The sequence below is a fragment of the Ochotona princeps genome, chromosome 20 (assembly GCF_030435755.1).
Source record: "Ochotona princeps isolate mOchPri1 chromosome 20, mOchPri1.hap1, whole genome shotgun sequence".
Classification (NCBI taxonomy): Eukaryota; Metazoa; Chordata; class Mammalia; order Lagomorpha; family Ochotonidae; genus Ochotona; species Ochotona princeps.
Window position 1 is genome coordinate 6,601,459 of NC_080851.1, and position 21,332 is coordinate 6,622,790.

At 41.9% G+C, this 21,332-nt stretch overlaps 2 protein-coding genes across 4 annotated transcripts in view; one reads left to right on the top strand and one right to left on the bottom strand.

Moving 5' to 3' along the window:
- The window catches only part of ABCB1 (ATP binding cassette subfamily B member 1), a 160,509-nt gene extending 157,888 nt beyond the window's left edge, over positions 1 to 2,621 (bottom strand). The window contains exons 1-2 of the mRNA XM_058678325.1: positions 2,502 to 2,621; positions 1,878 to 1,962 (exon numbers count right to left, since the gene is read on the bottom strand). The gene's annotated coding sequence lies outside the window, so the exon portion shown is untranslated. The remainder of the gene's footprint in view (positions 1 to 1,877; positions 1,963 to 2,501) is intronic.
- A 174-nt stretch (positions 2,622 to 2,795) lies between these two features.
- Positions 2,796 to 21,332, top strand: part of RUNDC3B (RUN domain containing 3B) — a 97,002-nt gene continuing 78,465 nt past the window's right edge. For all 3 annotated transcript variants that reach the window (XM_004582282.2, XM_058678328.1, XM_004582283.2), the window contains exons 1-2: positions 2,796 to 3,364; positions 13,997 to 14,112. In XM_004582282.2, coding sequence (XP_004582339.1) covers positions 3,255 to 3,364; positions 13,997 to 14,112 — 226 coding nt within the window. In that variant the 5' untranslated portion in view covers positions 2,796 to 3,254. The remainder of the gene's footprint in view (positions 3,365 to 13,996; positions 14,113 to 21,332) is intronic.

The window sequence follows — 21,332 nt, forward strand, 5'->3', positions numbered from 1 at the left end:
AGAACCATCAGATAAAAATATCCTAGGTATAAGCCTATTCAGGCTCTGGGATGTTCCATGGCAGCGCAAGCTGTGTAAGTGACCATCCTAGAGAACTAACATAGCAGAGTGGAGGTGTGATCCCAACCAAGATGGGTTAGACATGTCATTCTGTAAGAAGCACTGTGTCATCTTCAGCAGGTGATAGTCTTCTCCATTTTATAGAGAAAAAGAAGCCATCGGGTGGGAATTCCTTCACTTTTTAAAGTAGAACTTTGAGACTACTGGAAACTGCACTGGCATTCAACCTTCTCTCTGGTTAGACACAGGGTCTTCAAGCCAAGCTCAGTTCATCCACATTTATCTGCATTTCTCCCCTTTCCCACACTCTCACTGTTGATCATTTGTTCTCCCTCTTACATCACCGATCTCCCCTCCTAGTGGAATCCTTCCATCAGCTTTGAAATGTACTCAGATTACTGCCATGCAAAGTAGCAAGGCAACATGTAACAACTCCAGGACAACATGGCTTTCTACTCAATATTCCCCTATTGCCTTTGTTTCTCTATACTTTAAATCTCATTATTCATTGAAACTGTGCATATTGATCTGAGGGGATTTTCTGTATAAAGGAAATTAACCTCTGTGCCAAGAGGTAAATTTCAGGAATGTTCGTTCTGTCATTTTTAAAAACTGTGGTAATACTTAATTGGTGAATCCTAAAATTTATGTTATAACTTCTCTGAATTTTTTTCCATGTGGCTGCTGGGTTTGTGGCATACATAGAAAGTCTACTTTCTTTGAGACTACAATAAACTCTGACTTGGCAATATTGTTGTACATTTTCTATTTGATGATTTTGGTGGGTTGCATTTGTAATTTTATCTTTTTGATTGGAAGAGGCATGGTATATATATATATCAGAGCCAGAGGGAGAAATCTTTTAATTGCTGGTTCATTTACCAAATGGCCCCCAGTGGTCAGAGCTGAGCTAATCTGGAGCCAGGAACCAGAAACCTCCTCCAAGTTTCCCACACTTGGGGCATAGGCCCAAGGACTTGAGCAATCCTTGCTGCTTCTCAGTCTATAAGCAGGGACCTGAATCAGGAACCTGGAGACTAGAACCAGTATCCAAGTAGGATGCTGGCATCGCAGGTTGATGATTGGCTTGTTGAGCTACCATGTGAGCCCTTTACAGAGTTCTTACAAGGTTTCATGATTTTAATTGTGGGTTTTTCCCTATATCTGAATAAATTTTGTACAAATGCTTGGTAACTAAAGAACTAGGTACCTAGCAAAATTTAAAATTAGTGTGAAAACTCACAAAGCCCTCTAGTAGTAGCATACTGTATTTGGGACATAATTAGTAATTTCCTGATTGATCATCTAGAGAAAGCCTGCAGGATGTACCACTCGAGATAAGTGAGAAAAAGTATAATCACATAAGGCCCCCATGTGGCAGCTTCATGGCACACATTAAAAAAAAAACTGTCTTGTGGCAGATTCTTATAAAGCACCAACCTGTCAGCTCAACCCTCCTGAAGGTAACATCTGAGAGGCGATAGTCAATCATCGCAGATGCAGTCTCACTGTAGCTAAGGTTTCACAGAACCAGAGCAGCAGGATGAAGGACAGGCAGCCACTTCTGAGTGTGTGGGTGGAGTGGGCGGTGGGGAAGATCCAGAGCTTTCTCTCCCTTGGGACACTAAGCCTGGATACCCAGGAATTTTCTTCTCCATGAATGACTTTCCACAAGTTCTACAGGAACTTTCATCCTGCTTTGATTAGACAGTGGCTGTCTGAAAGGAATAAGTACTTGCACAACAATTTTTAATATTTGCAGTTTATCCTAAAGTGTAAGTGAGAAACCCTTATACAGTAGGTACACAGATACTCACACTAAACGCTTATGTCCTATGACATTCTCAGACAGAAACTCCAGAGCCAGAGGTGGAAGTTAAACGGATCGTGGAGCCAGTACACCTGTGAAATGTCAGCAAACAGGGCAAAGGTGACCTCAGGTAAAATGCAAACCCGTCCTGTGCACGGCTCCAGGCCACGTGCATGGGGACAGAAACCACGGACTTGAGTGTAAAATCCGGCGTTTGGGGGGCCAAGGAGATGGGAGCCTCCCTAAGTGAGACCAAAGAGGAGGTGGAGAAGCCGGGGAAGGTGCGGCAGAGGCGGCGCTCCGGCCCTCACCCCGGGGTGGCAGACCAGGGAGCAAGCAGGCCATTCCCGCACCAGGCGTCCACCTCAGCCTGAGGTGGGAGACACGCAGTGTCCACAGCCGGGAAACCCCACCCCCGAGCGTCCGGGGCAGGCTAGCCTACGGGCAGCGTTCCTCCTCGGGTCACTATGTCACTTGGAGACAGGAGGACAGCTTAGGGACAAAGGTCTCCCCTGCTTTCCTCTTGGGTTTTTCAACCCCTGCCAGGTCAAAGCCGCTGCATTCTACTCCTGAAGCTAGCGGAGTAGACGGACCGGAGGTCGCTAAGCCAAGCCGGGCTCCTAGCACTCACATCCTGCAGGAGCTTCGCCCAGAGCGCCTCAGCGCCTCAGCACCTCAGCGCCTCAGAGAACCCGGCGGCTGCGGCACGCGGGCGGCGAGCGCGAGCCCGAGCGCGGCGTCCTGACAGCTGCTCACGCTTCGGGGCGGGGCTGCAGCGCCGCCCCTTAAAGGTCCGCGCGGCCCGCCCCGCCCCCCGCGCGCCCCGATTGGCTCCCGCTGGCGCAGCGCTGATCCCATAGGCGCCTGGAAGGCGGAGTGGCGCGCGCGAGAGGCCCGGCGGGGCGGGGAGGAGCGGGGAGGGGAGGGGGTGTCTCACCGCAGAGGCCCGGCTGGGGCGCGAGGGGCGCCGCGTGAGGGTGGTGGGTGGGTTTGCGGGGCGGACGGATCGCGTAGCTGACCACCCGGGTCCTTCGCGCAATAGCCGGGCGCCTGCAGCCGCCCCGCACGCGTCTCCCGGCGGCCGGCGGCGCGCGTAAGGGCGGAGGTGGGGTGTGCGGGTGTGCGCGGGTCTGTGGCGTTCGGGGGGCCGGGAGCGAGCGTCGCCAGTCCCTGGGTATTATGCCCCGCCGTCTTCCACACCTTCCATCCTCCCCTCCGCTTCCTTCTTAACCTCCCTCCATCCCGCACCGCTGCGGTCGGGTACCGAGAGGGCCTCGGGAAGCAGGTGCGGGGTAGGGTGGGTGGGGGTGTGTGTGTGTGTGTGGCGCGCAGCGAGGTCCGTGCGGGATTGCGCGAGACAAAGCGGACGCGGGGTCAGCCCGCCATGGCCTCCCGGAGCTTGGGGGGCCTGAGTGGGAGCCGCGGCGGAAGCAAGAAGAGCCTCAGCGCCCGCAACGCTGCGGTGGAGCGCAGGAACCTCATCACGGTGTGCAGGTACGGCGGCCCCGGGGCGAGGGGAGGGACCCGGCGGGGTCGCGGGGGCCGGAGGCGGCGAGGGCAGGGCTCGGCGCGGGGCCGGGGAGGGGTGGTGTGGCGCGTGGGAGCCGGGGTCGGAGCCCGGGAGGAGGAGGAGGAGGAGGGCGTGCGGGAGCCCGCGGCAGCCGCCCAGGTGCGAGAGCGCGTCGTGGGCTCGGCTTGTTTACGTTCGCGCGCGCTCGCTGCCTCCCCGGGCTGTCCACGCAGCGGGGCGGGCGCGGCCCTCCGCCCCAGGTGTCTTCCCATTGTACCCGTGGCGAAGAAGGGCGCGCCTCACGCCAAGCATCCGCGTGGTTAATCCGAGAATTAACCAACCTGCTGAGTGTTCTTCAGTATTGATCGTTATTGTTATTTTTAATTTAAATCGTCGACCTGTCTTAGGAAGTTGTGTGAATCCTTAAGTTGGTTTCTGATGAGCCTGGCTCCAGCAAAACCCTAATCCACAGCTGTAACGATGGGAAAATGATGAAACATTTTCCTCTGTTGTAATTATTTTTTCCTGGCTGCAGGGGTGTATACTTAGGGGTTATGTCGAGTAACCACGAGTGACTTTTTAACTGGGTGTAGCCCAAGGGTGTGTGTCTAGGGCAAGACCTGCCTCGCTGGTGTAGGACACTTGGGCTCTCCGTGGTGAATTGGAGTCTGTTTTAAAAGCAGTTCAGTACATATGAAGTGACTACATTCAGTGTAGGTACTGGTCCTTTTTCTCCTCCACTTTTGTCCTGGATGTTTTAAACTTAGTGTTTATTTGTGCCCTCTTCAGAAGCAGTTGAAGAGAAGAAAGGAATATTTCTTTCAACTCCTGAAAAATTGATTCTAACTTAATGTTTTAGAGATTTCAGTAACATCATGCTTTGTGTGGATGGCTCTGGACCAGCTGTAGTTTCATGATCTTACTTGTATAATTATTTTCTCCTGTGAAATGATGTGAGTGCTGACGTAAGCGGTAGTTTACACATAAATTCAGTATGGTAACTAAAATAAATTTCAATTTCTGGCTTAGAGTTCAATTACTGTAGTTATTTATGTGGCTAATCCTGATGGATAGTTCTTCATGTCCAATAGTTGATTGCATATAAAATTATTGTTTATCTCTAGTTGTGTGGGCTATTTGATAGGCTTTGTCTAACTGAATAAAGTACTTATAGATCACATACATGTTCTAGAAAGTCAGTATTTAGGCAGCGATGCGTGGCCACATGTACGCATTTATGCTGGTTTACTTTCAGAGTTAGCTGGTGGCTGGCTTTCTCACCTGAGTTGCCTAATTTAGAGATGATTAGGTGTTTGGGAGAAGGTGCTCAGTGCAGACACATCCGGGTTCTAAGTTAACCTTTGTTAATCACCAGGTTGCCTTTTAACAAGCCACGTGGCCTTCTCGTTTCCCAGTGTTGTCTTCTGTAAACCAGTGTTGGACTTGGGCCCTGGTAGCCCTCAGTGAGAGTCCTAAAATTGATCATAGCCTTCCAGGAAAATGCTTCCCGTTGGGTTTTAGATATTACCTGAACGGGGGGAACCATGCCACTAGGATTTATACCTCCCTGCTAGGCAAGGCAGGTGAATTTTTCTCTGTAAACAAAAGCATTTTAGACTGCGTCTTCATTTTATGAGACTGATGTTCTAGAGATGCCTAATGGTTTCTGACCCCAAACAAAACTTCATCACCACAGGATGAATAGAACAGTCGTGTGTGTCCTCCTGCACTTGAACGTAAGTGTTTTCCCCTAAAGCAGTTAGGCAGTTTCTCAGCTAGACCTGTTGTGTTGTCTATGCTGCTCTTTAGATTTCAGGTCTTAGTCCATACGGTATTGTTAGAGTTTGAACTTTGGGAGAAGACTGTTTGGTTAGGTAGGATGAATGGGAAGGGAGCTGAGTTGAATTTTGGTTCATTGTGAGTGAATGTGTGTGGGATTACTCATATGGTTTTGTGTGTGTGAATGTTTACGTACTGCAGACAGCAGCTGTTTGTCTCGTGCTTAGCACTATGTGCATCATATTTTGCGCAGATTGTAGGGGAAATAGGTCATTTGAGGACTGTAAGTCTTCACGCTCAACCTCAGCAGGTGTGCTGTGTCTCTGCACTCAAGTCCGTTGCACATTCTCTCTGAGTTTCTTTTGGGAAAAAATGAAATTGTTGTGATCTTTCCCAGATTTTTTTATCGTTTGGCTTTTTCATGCATAGAAAACCATGTGTTAGATGCTTCTTCTTTAATTTTAGTTCTGGCCAAGAGGATTAAAAATCTAAATTGCCTTTCTGTGGCTCACCAAATTTTTTGAGCAAATTAGTAAATTGTGTACTATGCTTTCTGTTTAAATCAGTGTTTTAGCAGGGCCTGTTTCTACTGACTGGCCTGGGCTGGGTGCATCGGGACTTCTGGGGCTACACTGCAATGTGTTCCATGCCATGGAGACAAATGGTAATTTCACAATTAGGCACCTAGCACATGCATACAGCCACTCTAGGGTTCCTGTATTATGTCAGAACTTGGTTTCCTTCAGATTACATTGCTACTTCTTTGGCTTCCCTCCACTACCTTCTCCCCTCACCCCCGGGTGATTAGAGAGTGCAGAATCCCATTTTTCCCTGTAACTAATGTCTCAGAGAAGCTCAGAATTCTCCCATCATCTGTACAGCTCCAAACAGCATTGATGGTGGAGTACAATCACCTGTACAACTGAAGCTTGTCATGTAAGTGCTCAGATTAAACAATGAGTTCCATTTTAATAATGGATTGAGAAGGTCTTGTACTTTCTTTGAGAAGTGTCCAGAGCCGACTGCAGTTGGCAGTGCTGGCCTTACGGGGCGTATGTTTGTGACTGGGTCCGCAGTGCACGGCTGCCTTGGGAGACGCTCCAGGCCCTGGGAGCTTTTGATGAAGTGATCCCGGAGGGCTGGCTGTGTGCACCTGCCTATTTTTGTTTGCTTTCTGCTCTTTCTTACTGCTTCTGATGACTTTTGTTTCTGGCAACTCCTTCTCTCGTCTTGCCATCCTGCCTTGCTGCTTAACGCTGGTTGTGAAATAAATGGAAAAGCAGATATGTAAACTTAAATGTTCTTTGATTTTTGTTTTAAGCACTCAGACCTGAGTTAAGGGAGCATGCTCTAGCAGTCGGGTTTTCTTAATGTTCTGGCTGCTGAAGAATCAGGATGAACCACTCTTTCTGTGATTGAATAGGGTAGCAAAAGTGTGACAGTACTATTGGCAATGGAATCTTTAAACTCAGTGACTCACTTTCTTGTTGGTATTTGTGTAAGTATGCCTCATGAGTCAGTCATGTCTTGGCTGCAGTGATGACAGGAATTTGGGCTAAAGCGCTTTTTACTCATGCTGCACTTGGTACTTTGGGTTGGCACTTTGTTCCACCTTGGTTGTATTATTTTGTAGCCACATTAGTATCCTTCCTAAGAATTATTGGTGCCCCATTAATAACTAGCTCAGCTCTTGTCAACATTCACAAAACATCATTGTCTCTTCTGACTCAACTAGATTCATAGACTGATAGCAGGTAAGAGCTGCCCCAGGGCCAGCATAAGTAGCTGACCACCTGTGACACTGGCTTCCCATATTGAAGTAGTTTGGGGCTGGTTTGGCTTCAAGTGCATCTTCCTGCTTATGGGCTTGGGAAAGCAGCACAAGGTTCCTAAGGGCTTGGGCTGGTGGTGCCCTCTTGTGAGCCCCAGGTTCCTGGGTTCTACATAGCCCAGCCCTGGCCATTGCAGCCATTTGGGTAGTGAACAAGAATGGAAGGTCTTTCTGTCTCTCTGCTATCTCTATTGCTTAATAAGTAAGTGAGCCTTTAAAACAACAAAAGAAAAAAAGTTGACCATAAGGTATTTCATAAAGAGTATTTTGTATATTCAACAAATATAAAAAATTCGCTTAAGAGACAAGGCTATTCAAAGGGGAATGTTTGAAGCCCCCCCCCCCACTTCACTCTCATAGGTGTGTACAGTACACACCTAGGGCATCCCCACCATGTGAGAGTAGCATTCGGTGACATTTTTTATAGTTTGTTTTGACCAGAATTGTTAGTTGAGAAGCCGTCCAGGCATTTCCTTCATGGCTAATGCTGTCATGTGCTTGAGAAGTCAGCTTGCTTCGGAGTAGTGAAAACCCACAGTTTTCTACAGTTTTATTGTTTTATCTTTAACATTTATATGAACAGTGCACTTACGCTTGTTTATTTTCTGTTTATCATGTGAAGTGTAGAGGACGAAGTAAAAGATTTTCCTGAAGAAAAATCAGTTGGCCTAGAATGGGTTAAGTATCCCTAATCTGAATATCTGAAATCCAGAATGCTCCCACGTTGGAAACTGAACAGGGACGTTAACAGCATAAGTGGAAAACTCCACCTGACCCCATGTGACAGATCACGCTCCTGTTTGCAGCCTCCTGTATTGGAAGCCCTGTCAGGCAACAGATAATGGCTGAGTAGATGGGTCGCTACTACTCAGCTAGGAAGCTTGGGATGAGTTTCTAGCTGTTTTGCAGGCATTTTAGTGGTAAACCAGCTGATGGCAGACATGTTTTTCTGCTTCTCTTAATTTTTTTAAAAATGATTTTTGTTATGCTTACACTAATTCTATAAATCAGTTTTAGGAAAATTGACATCTTTGTAATATTCAGACTTACAGTCTAAATATAATATAGTCTTGATATTTTTTAATATTTTAGAATTTTTCTCGAATGTTGCATAGTTTTGAGCATATAACTGTGCATATCTTGGACCAACTCTTGCATATTTTGTATAATTTCATTTTGTAATTGAAATCATTAAAACTTGTTTTGCATTTTTTTGAGTAATGAGTTTACACAATTAACTTTTTAAAATACTGATATTCTGTATTAGTAGGACCAAGGAACCCATCAGGAAGCCACTAGCCTCATTTGCAGAAATTGTGGGCAGGAGAGCAGCTGTACAGGTCATTCTGTGTGCCACTATTAGTTCCGTCATCCCCTTGGTTAAGGGCATCTACAACCACTTAGCTGAAAAGTCTGAGTGAATTGCCCTTTAAATGGGACGAAACTTACTCTAATTGAAGTTCAGTGAAAAACGAGATAACATCATCTCTTCTAGTTTGAATATAAAAAAGATCAGGGGCAAAATTGAACAAAAGTTTCCAAGAGTAAATTAATTGTCTGCTTAAAAAAAAACACCATTTCACAAAATAGGTAAAAATGTAAAAATCATACTGTTTTGGAAATATTTGACTTAGAAATGTAAATGAATACATTTTGTTCTTTTAGCTAAAATGATTTTTTGTCCCTTTTTCTCTAATGATGATGATGGTCGGTAGAAGAGGGTAGTGAAGCAGTATCCCCCAGAATTCAAGTTTAACATTTGCCTTGGAGGTTTTTAAATCTTAATATTTGCATTATAAAACCAAATCCTTTGTCCTATGTTAAGACATATAAATATTAAGATACATAAAATGTCTATATTCAACTTTGAAAGAAAAATATTTCTTCTATATCATGCATGGCAGATGCAGTTTTTGGAGGAAAAGTATTATGTTCAGCCTGTTTGACTACTGGAAATCCTGACCATTTTTGCTTAAATCATTTTTATTTTAGTTAAGGTTAACTAGCTGAAGTTAAACCCAGATGTACCTGGTTTCAAAACCTGTGCCTTTGTTGCTTTTATACTTGTACTGCCTTCATTGTCTGTGTCACAAGTCTTTGGGGAGAGAGAGAGGGAACCAGAGAGAAGGAGAAGGAGAAAAGGAAGAGCCAGAAGCTAGGAGCTTTCATTTTCTTAGTATTTATATTGCTATTAACCACGATCACTGCATGTTATTAGCAGCCATGCCCTTAGAATTCCTTTCTCTGTTTCCTGTGCGTCAACGTCATTAGGTGGAATTAGGATACTCTGCTCTGAAAAGGGGCCGCTGTGTGTTGGTGCCTGATAGCCTCTGTGTAGCTAGCACTGGCACAGACATCCTGCATGTGCAGTCTGCCGTTCACAGTAATTAGGTGGTTGGGCAAAGATGAAGCTCTTGCCTGGATGAGGACTGAGTTGTAACAGCCAGCTCTGCATCCAAGGGCCTGTGGTTTCAGAGCCCCAGTCATTCTGTTGCTCTACCTTGAATAGCTGGTCCAATAGATAGTATTTTATTGAAAAATACCTAAATTCTACTTCTGTATTTTCATTTGCTATTGGGTAGGGGGAAACAGCTGAAATCCCAGGGTTTATGAAATTGAAGTATGTAATTATAGTGTGCGTTGTCAAAATTACATTAGTTGTGAGTTGTTTTGTATGAGGTTAAACTAGGTAAGATGGGAGCTTTTCTTTCTCAGATGTTTCCAGTTGTGAACAAATTATTTTGTGAAGATTGTGTTTTTTCTTGCATGTTTTCAGATCACGTACCTAGTGTTATTTTTTATGTTGAGCCATCTGCTATCATCAGTCTGCTTATGTAGCAATACAAGATGTTAATAACGCAGCATCTCATTCTTAAGGTGCCCAGATTAGTAATTTCATTTTTTTTAAGAAACATTGCCAGCATGGGTAGGCAGAACACATAAAAACATGTTTCTTTCTCTTTTTTTACTTTCACATATCATATCAGGTGAAAGTCTTAAAACTGATAAATAGTGAAAGAGATTTGCATTTCTACATCCAAATTCCAGGGATTATTCTTGAGACTTTTATTTTGTGTTCCAGGAACAGGAACAGGCAACTAGCTGGATTTAGCTTATGGAAAGTAGTGTATAGGCCCTTTCTAAAATGATTTGTGAGAAGTATTTTTCTCATTATAAAGCCTTTTAAATAGATTACACTTACAGAAAACAAGAAGAAACAAAATATATATGGTGGTTGGGAATTTTTAGCTTGGATATTACTTGAGAAAAGAAGGCAAATTGTTTTTCTTTCCTACCATAAAAATATATGGAAGACAATACCTTGTAGTGAAGAATTATCCTTGCTGTTGTGCATTTAGTCATCTCTAGCTATCTTTTTTTTTCTATTTTTGGTCGTATTTGGTATGGATTGCATCGTATTCATGGCATGGCGCTCCTTGTTGGTTGTAGTGATGGCCATTGTTCCAGTGGTGGAGACAGTAGGCCAAGTTTTGGTTAAGGCTGCTAGCACCAATGCCTTGGTATCAGTTCTGTGGCATGAAATAGTGGAAAGAGCTTACATTTGATTAAATCATATTTGTTAATGACTTTAGCCTTTCTCGACATTTAAAAATTTTAAACTGTGATGGTTCTAGTTGGGTTTCTGTGTATGTTAATGTTTTGATGTCTTTTCAGAGAAAGAGTATGACAGTAAAGAAAGTGTTTTGTTTGAATATGTATTTTGTCTAAAGCATTTGATCAGTTGCCAAGATGTTATATTCATTTTTTAAAGAGATGGGCATCTTTTTTTTCTACCCAGTCTGTGTGTGAATAGATATCAGAGTACTTTACAGACTTGATGCACAGAATTAAAACATGTGTTTTGATGCAATAAAATCTGAAATCAGTATACATTTTTCTCATAATGCATATTCTGCATTAACTTTTTTCAGGGCATTCATTTGAATGGGTCTCAAAATCTTTTGCATTGAAATGGACTTATATTTTGATTTGTTTTTCTGTATATTTTTTGAAGTTCCTTCCTGTATGTCCATATTACTACTGCAGGGCCATAACTATTTCATGTAAATTTTTATTTTTTAAGAAGCTTCTAGGGCCCAGCGTCGTGGCCTAGCGGCTAAAGTCCTTGCCTTGAAAGCCCCGGGATCCCATATGGGCACCGGTTCTAGTCCCAGCAGCTCCACTTCCCACCCAACTCCCTGCTTGTGGCCTGGGAAAGCAGTTGAGGACGGCCCAAAGCTTTGGGACCCTTCACCTGCGTGGGGGACCCGGAAGAGTTTCCTGGTCCCGGCATTGGATTGGCGCACCGGCCTGTTGCGGCTCACTTGGGGAGTGAATCATCGGATGGAAGATCTTCCTCTCTGTCTCTCCTCCTCTCTGTATATCTGGCTTTCCAATAATAATAAAATCTTTAAAAAAAAAAAAAAAAGAAGAAGCAGCTTCTAGTAAAAACTACAAACATTTAACAAGAAAATAACTTTGTTTTCAGTTTTATTTTCAGTTCTGCTTTTTGGTTGATTTAGGGTCTAATTATGTTTTTACTGACTGGAGGCATAGTCTTGGTAAGTGTTTTTTTGGATGTCTTAAAGGGAAAGCAGTAGTTCAGACTGTCTGAGGGTTTTCAGTCTTTCTTAGTTACTTGTAAACTAACAAAGATTACTTTTGGAAACTAGAGGTTGGAAAGAGAGTCTTTTTATGAAGACATTCAAAAATGGCATTTTAAAAGCTTATTTAAGTCATTTTTATGTAAATGATGTTTTAATTCTGATATAAAAGTTGGTAGTTAGACTTGATACGTATTTTTAGACATTCATCAAATTGTCATTTCGTTATTTAAAAATCGGTCCCCTTCTGGATGAGTAATATTAATGTCATCACTATCAGGAATAGCTCAGCATCTGTGTGGCATTTTTAGATGTATGAAATTCTTTTTGCAGTTTGGTTTAAAGCACATCTTAGCTAGTTATGGTTAGGGAAGGCAGAGTCTCATCACTCTGGTAAGTGGAGCACCATGTGGTCTTAGAGAAGTGAGTATGGAGAATAGTTGGGCAAGTTGATGTAAAACAGGGGCTCTAAGAAACTGATTTATCAAAGGAAATTTTAGTTTGTGTTAACAGGAGACGAGTAAGATATAAATGATGAAACAGGAGGCAGGCATTGCTTTTAAGGGGCAGGTGCCTTGGATACCCTTCCAGCCTCTGGCTTCTTACTCCAGCTTCCTAATGTGTGCATCAGGAAGAAGATAGGGCTCAAGTCACCGGGTCTTGCCACACAGTGTGGGATGCCCCGATGTGAGTTCCTGAGTCCAGGCTTCTTCCCAGCCCAGGGCAATTGGAGGCATTTGGGGAGAGAGCCAGTGGGTGAAAGCTCTGTCTCTCAAATGAAAAATAACTAATATTAAACTAATATTAAAAAAACCTGCTTTTTCCCCTCTTGTATTTTCTGTCTGTATAAATTGCTTGATCATTAAGTCTAAAACCTGAGAAGCAGTGTGTATATCTTTGTGTCCTTTGGAGATTTTGTTTCCGCGTGTTGAACAGCTCTTGCTGTTGCACTGTTTGTGTATTCATTTATCATGTGTTTGAGGGCACGACTGTAACGGGATGGCTTGTGAGAATTGTCCCTATCCACTAACTCACCTGTGTCCTGATCTTTATAATGATCATTGGAATCTGTACATGTTAAACATCCTAAATTTTGGTTTTGGTATTGCTGTGGTTTTAACACTCACATGTTTCCTTGCTGATCTTTCACAATTGAGCGCGTAAGAACGTCAGCAGGTCCTGACTGAGGCCAGTGTTCGGTTGTTGTCTTAGGTGCTGAGGGAGCTCCACCAGGCAGAGGGCGCGTTTCTACCCTCATAAGAGAGGACACAGTGATGGCAGCCAGATAGATTGTAATTGGCACTTACGGGAGATACACACAAAATGCCTGCTTGTTCAAAACTAGGTTGGTTTTTGGCAGTTAAAAGTGAGAAAAAAGGATGTTCTGATAAGGAAAAATATGGGTTCGTGAGTTTTCCTGTTGATAGCTCATGGAAACAGGCTTATATTTTCTGTGTTGTTATTGTTTGTGCTCAGAGGCTCTTAGAAAAGCATTTATTTGAGTCTGAAACTCCAATTTTTCACAGGTACTGATGGTATTTACCTGGCAGTGGAGCTGTGTAAGTTTTAAACCTGAGTTGTAAGTGGCCTAGCCTCAACTAACTTAATGCTCAGCACAGTTACCTTAGTCCACAGTTGGGCAAAATCATCTGACACACACTTGTTTAATTATAGCAAAGTGATGAATACGATTTACTGAACACTGTGGTAAGAGTGCAAGACACAGTGGTTGTATGGTATACTTCACCATCAAAAAGTCAGAAAAATTCAAGTTAAAGACTACACTTCAGGGATCATTTGAATCACTGAAGCTTTTCAGTATTTTACAGTTAGTGAGGTAGAAAATATCTGGGTTGCTGTTGTAAAAGCTATGAGGACAGTTGGCAGTTCCTAATTCTTTGGTCATGTGTGCCTTATTCCTTTCAAATCGTGGTAACAGAATGTCTTAGGAAAATCTGTAAGCAACACTGGAGACTGGATGCTCTGAAACCCAGGTGGCAGGTTCTGGGAGTGGGGAGGGCCCATTCCTCCTAGCTTGGATGGGAAGAGGTCATGCTTGCTTCCTCTGGCCTCCGAGGGCACAGCTCACGTTCCTGAGGGCTCTGCCCGCATGGCCTGGCCTCGTCCCAAAGGCCCCATCTCCTGGTGCTGCTGCACTAGGAGCTGGGTGTCAGTGTGTGGATGTAACAGAACTCAAACATTCAGATGCAGTGGATAGTAAATATCTGAGTGACAAACCCGATACTCTGAAATTCTCTATTTACAGAGTGAGTTTGAGTCAAGTTTTCTGAATACATTGTTTTTGTAATTCTTCCCCAAATGACTTTCCTTTTGTCCTTAAAAATATGTTTAGGTGAACGAATGAAGTCTGCCTAAAAACAATAATACTCTTCTTTGCACAGGTTTTCTGTGAAGACCTTGATTGATCGGTCTTGCTTTGAGACGATCGATGATTCTTCTCCGGAGTTTAACAACTTTGCAGCTATCCTGGAGCAGATTCTAAGCCACCGGCTAAAAGGTAATGGTGCTGACGGGTTGGGTGTCTTTCCAACAGCTGTCTTTACAGTAAGCCTGGTGTTTGAGAAGCCACACAGGCTGGTGCGATTTAGCAAGCAAACTCAGTACATCTTGAGAACCATGAAAGTGATTTGAGTGCCTACACTTTGGGCACATGCCTGTAGAATAGAATCTGCTTTCAGAGTTATGCCTATTAGATGCAATAAAAATTTCAGCATGTTAATTATCACATATATAAGGAACAAAGTTACTTTCCTTAAATAAAATATTAAGGGTAACCCACACCAAAGGTTATTACCTAATGGTTTTTTTTAAAGTATATTTATTGCTTTTATTGGAAAGTCAGATCTGCAGAGAGAGACAAAAATCTTCCATCTGCTGGTTCACTCCAAAATTTGTTCAGCATCTACTTCCTTAAATTGAAGAATCTTGAAAATTCATTAGTAAAAGGTAAATTTAAAAAGAGATAAGTGAAAGAGATTCTTGGCTTTGGTTTTCTTGAATGAAAGGTATTTGATTCAGAAATATATATAAGTTAAAATATGGGAGCAGTGTGCATTCTTGTAACACTTTAAAATTAAAAACAAGCGTATAGTTCCATCAGTACAGATCCTGAAGAGGATGGGCATGTGGTGTGGTGGTTAGATGCCACGTGGGCTGCTGAGTCTCACATTAAAGAGCTTTGATCCCAGTGCTCACACAGACCCTGGGGAGCAGCAGGTTCTGTGTCTGTGTGGGAAGAGCCAGGCTGAGTTCCTCACTGCCTGCTTTGCCTTGATCTAGCCCTGTCCAATTCTTTTTTTTTTTTTCAAGATTTTGTATTATTATTGGAAAGCCAGATATACAGAGAGGAGGAGAGACAGAGAGGAAGATCTTCCGTCCAATGATTCATTCCCCAAGTGAGCCGCAACGGGCCGCTGTGTGCCGATCCAATGCTGGGAACCTGGAACCTCTTCCGGGTCTCCCACGCGGGTGCAGGGTCCCAATGCATTGGGCCATCCTCGACTGCTTTCCCAGGCCACAAGCAGGGAGCCGGATGGGAAGTGGAGCTGCCGGGATTAGAACCGGCGCCCATATGGGATCCCGGGGCTTTCAAGGCAAGGACTTTAGCCGCTAGGCCACGACGCCGGGCTCAGCCCTGTCCGGTTCTTAAATATAGACACACAAGAAGTATTACACAGTATACAGTTTAAACAGTGAGTAATGTCTTTGTCATATTAATTCCATTATCTAGTTGTACTAAAGGAAACTTGGTTATCAGATATTTTCATTTAAACATGGAAACATATGTCTCCATTTAAGTATCATCAGTATTTTCATTATCTTTACAATCTTAATGCTATGCTATGGCTTCCAATCAGTACCAACAAACAGCTTTGATAACATAGTTTAGAGCATCTCAAATTTTCTGATAAATGCATTCAAATTTACTAGAAATGTTTAAATCAGATGAACAATTTGGACCCAAAGGGTTAAGATTTTGTGGGAGGGGAAAAAAACAAATCCCATTGGCCTTTTGCAGGTTAAAGTAAAATTGATAAAGTCACTGGTGTTGTTGGATAAAGTTGGTCATGTACTATTATAAAAGGATTAATTTTTTCAATTTTGGTCCTCTGTGATTCCTCAATTTTCTACTACTACTTTTCTAAGAAGTGTTTTTTATGAAACCAGAGACATGGTGAGATGTTTTTGAAAGATTGTCAGGATTACTCTGTTGCATGATCCTATTTTGTTTTTAAGATTTATTTTTTATTTTTATTAAAAAGTCAGATATACAGAGAGAGGGGAGAGATACAAAGATCTTCTATCCAATGATGCACTCTCCAAGTGGCTGTGACAGCCAGAACTGCGCTGATCCAAAGCCAGGAGCCGGTGCCTCTTCTGGGTCTCCCAGGCAGGTACCGGGTCCCAAGTCTTTGGGCTGTCCTTGACTGCCTTCCCAGGCCACAAGCAGGAAACTGGATGGGAAGTGGGGTCGCCAGGATTAGAACCTGTGCTCAAACATGATCCCATCGTGTGCAAAGCAAGGACTTCAGCTACTAGACTACCACGCCTGGCCTGCATGATCCTATTTTTTATTTTATGCATTTGTGATTAATACCTGACTGAAAAAAAGCATATGGGATACAGTAGACCCAGGTGCACTTTCATGTTTGTGACAATTTTGTATTCAGACCTCAAGCACATGTATTTGGTGTAGGACTTAGCATATGATGGTTTCCTAGACTGTGTGAAAGTGAATGGGAACAGTGGTCCCAATTGTGGTCCCAGGCTAGGTGGTTGGGAGGACTCAGGGGACTGTGTAGTCAGGGTGCTGTAGCACAGTGTAGACCGTAAGCCTTCAGAAGAACTCCTGAGCAATCGATATATTGATGTTGGCTCTGAGAAACACTATAGTAAAAATGGAACGATAGAGGACTTAAGATAAGAATTCGTCTCATGTGCTTGACTACTGTAAGAAAGCTGGTAGAGTAAGATTTGTGTTCATGTTTTTTAAAGCTAGGTAAGATCAGAAAATCAGAACATAGTTTACAACTTTCTGTCAGGGGCTGTAGTGGCCTCTGTGGTTGGTGTGGACATGAATCATGCCCTGCTCTATAACTTTTGAGATAAGTCATTCTGAAGATGTGAGAGCCTAGATCTTACATGTGTCATTTTCCGTACCTGTAGTATACTAGTATACATCAGGTTTCCTTTTTTGAGAAGTCATTTTGATAGTACTTTGCATTTGCCTACAACTTCAAATTTGGCTATATAGTAACTATTTTTTCATATTTTTCTCTGTTAAGAAGATGTATAACATCATAGATATGTAAGGTTTACTTTGATCCAAATACTGCCTTTTTGGAAGTAGAACCATTTAGTTTTAAGATTAGTTTTTTCTGAATAATGAGAAAGTCTGCGTCAGATATGACGTAGTCTGTGCTGACTCAAGTGAAATGAAGAGCTAGGACAGTCATCTGCTTAATTCCCTGGAAAGTCCCATTTTTGAATAAAAAGAGGCTTTTAAATATGATCATACTTGTTATTCACAGTAATCTCTTAATAAGATTATGGGGCTACTCTTTGAAATACAGCTTACAAGTAGTTTTAGTCCAGAGTATTAGAATTGAAGAAATAGTAATACATGCTCCTTTGTTGTTTTTTACCTTTTATTTATTTGCTTTAAACATAATGCTTCTCTCCACCTCACCTCTACCTCCCTTGAATCCCAGAAAAGCTACTTTAGTGATGACTGAACACACATACAACACACACACACACACACACACACACACACACACACACACGCACACACACATTTTGCTGAGAGCAGGGATGTGAAGTTAGTCATTTTGCCCCTTCAGTGAAATTGCTTCCACCCTATCATTCCACAGCACCCCTTTAAGGCAGGACTAAGTATCACAGCTTAAGAGGCATGACTTTATTTTGTACTGTACTAAATCCACTCACAGCGTTTCTATCTGGTCAGCGTATAATCTTGCTTTACAACTTCTGACCACTAGAAACTGAGGAAAGCAGTCCATCACATTTTGCAGCAGTTCAAATTACTGAAAAATTCTTCTGTATCTGAGGCCAGCCTATCTGGTTATGCTATGATCTTTCTGCTACTGTTTGCAAGTGTGAGCCTAATAAATATTAAAGTATTATTTTCATGTAATCCTTCTGTGTTCTCTTCTGTTGTCCCATGGTAAGAAACTGTTAACTTACTACTTGTCTAGAGCCTTCCAGTCTTAGTAACTCTTGTCAGTTACAGCTGGTTAGTGTTACTCTTAAAAATCTGGCACTCAAAGCAGAGTAAAGTACTCCAGACAGGCTAAATTCTGTAATAGAACCCAAAATTATGCTGTATTGATTCTTGCATCACACTTCTGACTCATACTGAAATCAAGCCTAAGAAAAATACCATGGCTTTTTAAAAATTGAGCTGTTGTTTGTCATATTGGTTTCCTGTATATAAGTTGGAGCTGAAGTTTAATAGGAACAAATACAGTTTTGTTTCCTCTGTCATCCAGTTTCAGAAATGGATGAAATAACTATAAATGCATATAGTCATGTATGACTGAACAGGACAGTAGTTTGAGAAATGCATATTTGTGTGATTTCTTCATTGTGTCATCATCATAGAACATAGTGGCATATACTAAGAGTGCTATGACATCACTGCACTTGATCCTAAGAGGCCTCTGTGGTACATGTGCTGTGTCACTGACTGACCAGTCATCATGTAGTGCATTACTGCTGACAGAAAGGCAGCCCACACTCAAAGGATGAATATTGCTGAAAGTGTCCATAATGCCCAAAGTGATCTAGAATGTCACTACCCTCTATATCAAAATTCTGATGACATTTTTTATTAGAAGTAGGGAAAAATCCTACAATGTTATATGAAGCCACTAAACACCCTGAATAGTGAGAGCATACTTGTGCAGAAAGAGTGACGTGGGTTAAATGACATGAATTGACAAGACACTCCGAAGGTGTAGTAACCAAAATAGAATGGTAATGGCATAAAGATAATCCAGTTGACGGAAGGGAGTAGAAAGCCAAGAAATAAACATTCTGTAGTTTGTTGATCCTCATTAAACATGATAGGGAAAGGACAGTAGGGCCACTAAATGGTGTTGGCACAACAGGTCTGCATATGCAAAAGAATGAAACCGGGCAAAATGGATTATAGACATAATATCTGAAAGCATGCAGATCTTTCACCTCCTGGATTATATTCACTTCACTCCCAGCTATTTTAATATTTTCATGCTTTTATAAGTGGGAATTTTTGTAATTTCTTTTTCAGATAGTTTGCCTTTAGTGTAAACAAATGCAACTGATGTTTAGTGTCGAGTTTGTATCCTGAAACTTGATAGGATTATTACTACTGTTGTTATTATCATCATCATTATTATTATTATTATTCCAGTAGAATTTTTTTTGGTGATGTCATTGGAGTTTTGTACCTATAAGATCGTATAATCTGTGATTTTACTTCTGCCCTTCCAAAGTGGATCCTCTCTATTTCTTCTTCTGGCCTAATTGTTTTGGTTAGGATTTCCAGTATTCATTGAATAAAAATGGCAGCAGGGACACCCTTGTCTTGTTCTCAGTCAAAAAGGGACAGATTTCATTGTTCACCGCTGGGTATATTAGCTGTGGGTTTGTCATACGTTACTTTATTATGTTGAAGTATATTTCTTTTGCCTTGTTAGGAATTTTTATCATGAAAGAATGCTTTATTTTATCAAATGCTTTGCTGATATTCTTGAATGTTCTAAGTTTATGTCTTCCCCGAAACCCAGGAATACCTAGCTATCTTTTCAAATGTATTTTCTGCACCAATCTCTTCTTATTCTCCTTCAGAGAGGCCAAACGTACAGATAGTATCCTTTTTTCTATTCTCCGCTGAGTCTCTGACATGGCTTGTTTTTGAGTTTTCCCTTTCTGTTGTTCAGATGTTGCTTTCTGTTGTTCCAGCAGGTTCACACAGATAGCCCTATGGTCTCCATTGTACCAAAGCCCTTTTGCAGTGAATATTGTGTGTTAGGTATTTTACATGTTAAATTATGAAATTCCCATGGTGGTTTTTGAAGTTTTTATTTCTCTATTCAGACTTCTCTATTCACTTCATGTTTATTTATGTTAATATCGGAGCATCATTATGAGTGCTTTTGCATCTTTAACTAGTAATTCTAATATCCAAGTTATCACAGAATAGCAATTTTAATTGTTTTTTCCTTTGAGAATTTGATTATATTTGATTGTTTTTTCCTTTGAGAATTGATTGATTTAATGGTTCCTTGTTGTAATTAGGGTTCTATCTTTGATATTTCTAATATTGTAAGCCATTTTATAATCTTCCAAATTATGTGGATCTTTTGTTCTATTTTAGTAGGCAAATTTAGTAGGCAAATGTCAAATTCAGACAACAAATTCTTTTTTGTTCATATGGGCAGAGGTTTGACTGGGAATTCAGTTTGTTAGTTCTTTACTTCTTTTAGTCATCTCTTTTTATCTGATTTATTTGGCTAGCAACAGCTAGAATAGGCAAAAGAAACAACAATATTGAAAACTCAAACCATCTTGTGTCAGACCTTTATTAAACAATATAGTAATCAAATATACGCCCTGTCCTTGGGTAGGTTGTAAAACCACTGCTTGGGAGGCCACATCCCATATTGAAATACATGAATTGAGTCCCCCTGCTCAGTTTCTGACCCGGTTCTCAGCTAACACACCTGAGAGGCAGCAGGTGACGGCCTCAGCACCTGAGTCCCTGTCACCTGTAGGGAAATCCGGATGGAATTCCTGTCTTCAGCCAGCCCGTTGCTAGCTCTTCTGGAAAGATCTCTCTCCCTCCCAGCTTCTCACCATCACTTTGCCTTGTGAATAAATAACTAAATAAATCTTTAAAAAGCTAAAGTAGTCAGTGTGTTGAGTTTATAATGCCAATCAATAGTATGGAATAAAGAGTTCAGAAATAGATTCATAAAAACATATTGACTTTGCTTTGACATAGATTCAAAGGCAATCAAATAGTGCTGGAACAGTTGGATAACTGTGCAAAACATAAACCTTTATGTGTGCATAACACTAAGAAACTCTTATAGGTAAATGCAGAACATCAGTTACTTTAATTAAGCAAATGGATTTTAAATATAACAACAAAAGAACAGTACTTGAGACAGAAAATGGTAGTTAGAAGTCATCACAAACACTTTTCCCCTAAAAGATACTTTCAGAGAACAGCAAGGCAAGACATAGACCATAAGAAATTGTTTGCATATGACATATTTGACAAAAGGATGATATGTAGAATATGCCAAGAAATTTATGTAGATATGTGTGTTAGTATGACAGCTACCAACCCAGTTTAAAAGTGTTTGAAATATTTGAACTGATAGTTTTCTGGGACAGCATTGCAGCATAGCATAGCCTTTGCCTGTGATTTCAACATCTCATATGGGCACTAAATCAAGTCCCAGCTATTCAACTTCCTTTTTTAAAAAAGATTTGTTTATTTTTATTGAAACGGCAGGACAGATTTACAGAGGGAAGGAGAGACAGATCTTCCACCCCCACTGGTTCACTCTCTAAATGGCTGCAATGGCCGGAGGTGAGCCAAACCAAAACCAGGAGCCAGAAACTTATTCCGGGTCTCCCATGTGGGTGTAGCATCCCGAGGTTTTGCACCATCTTCCACTGCTTTCCCTCATGTTTGCATGT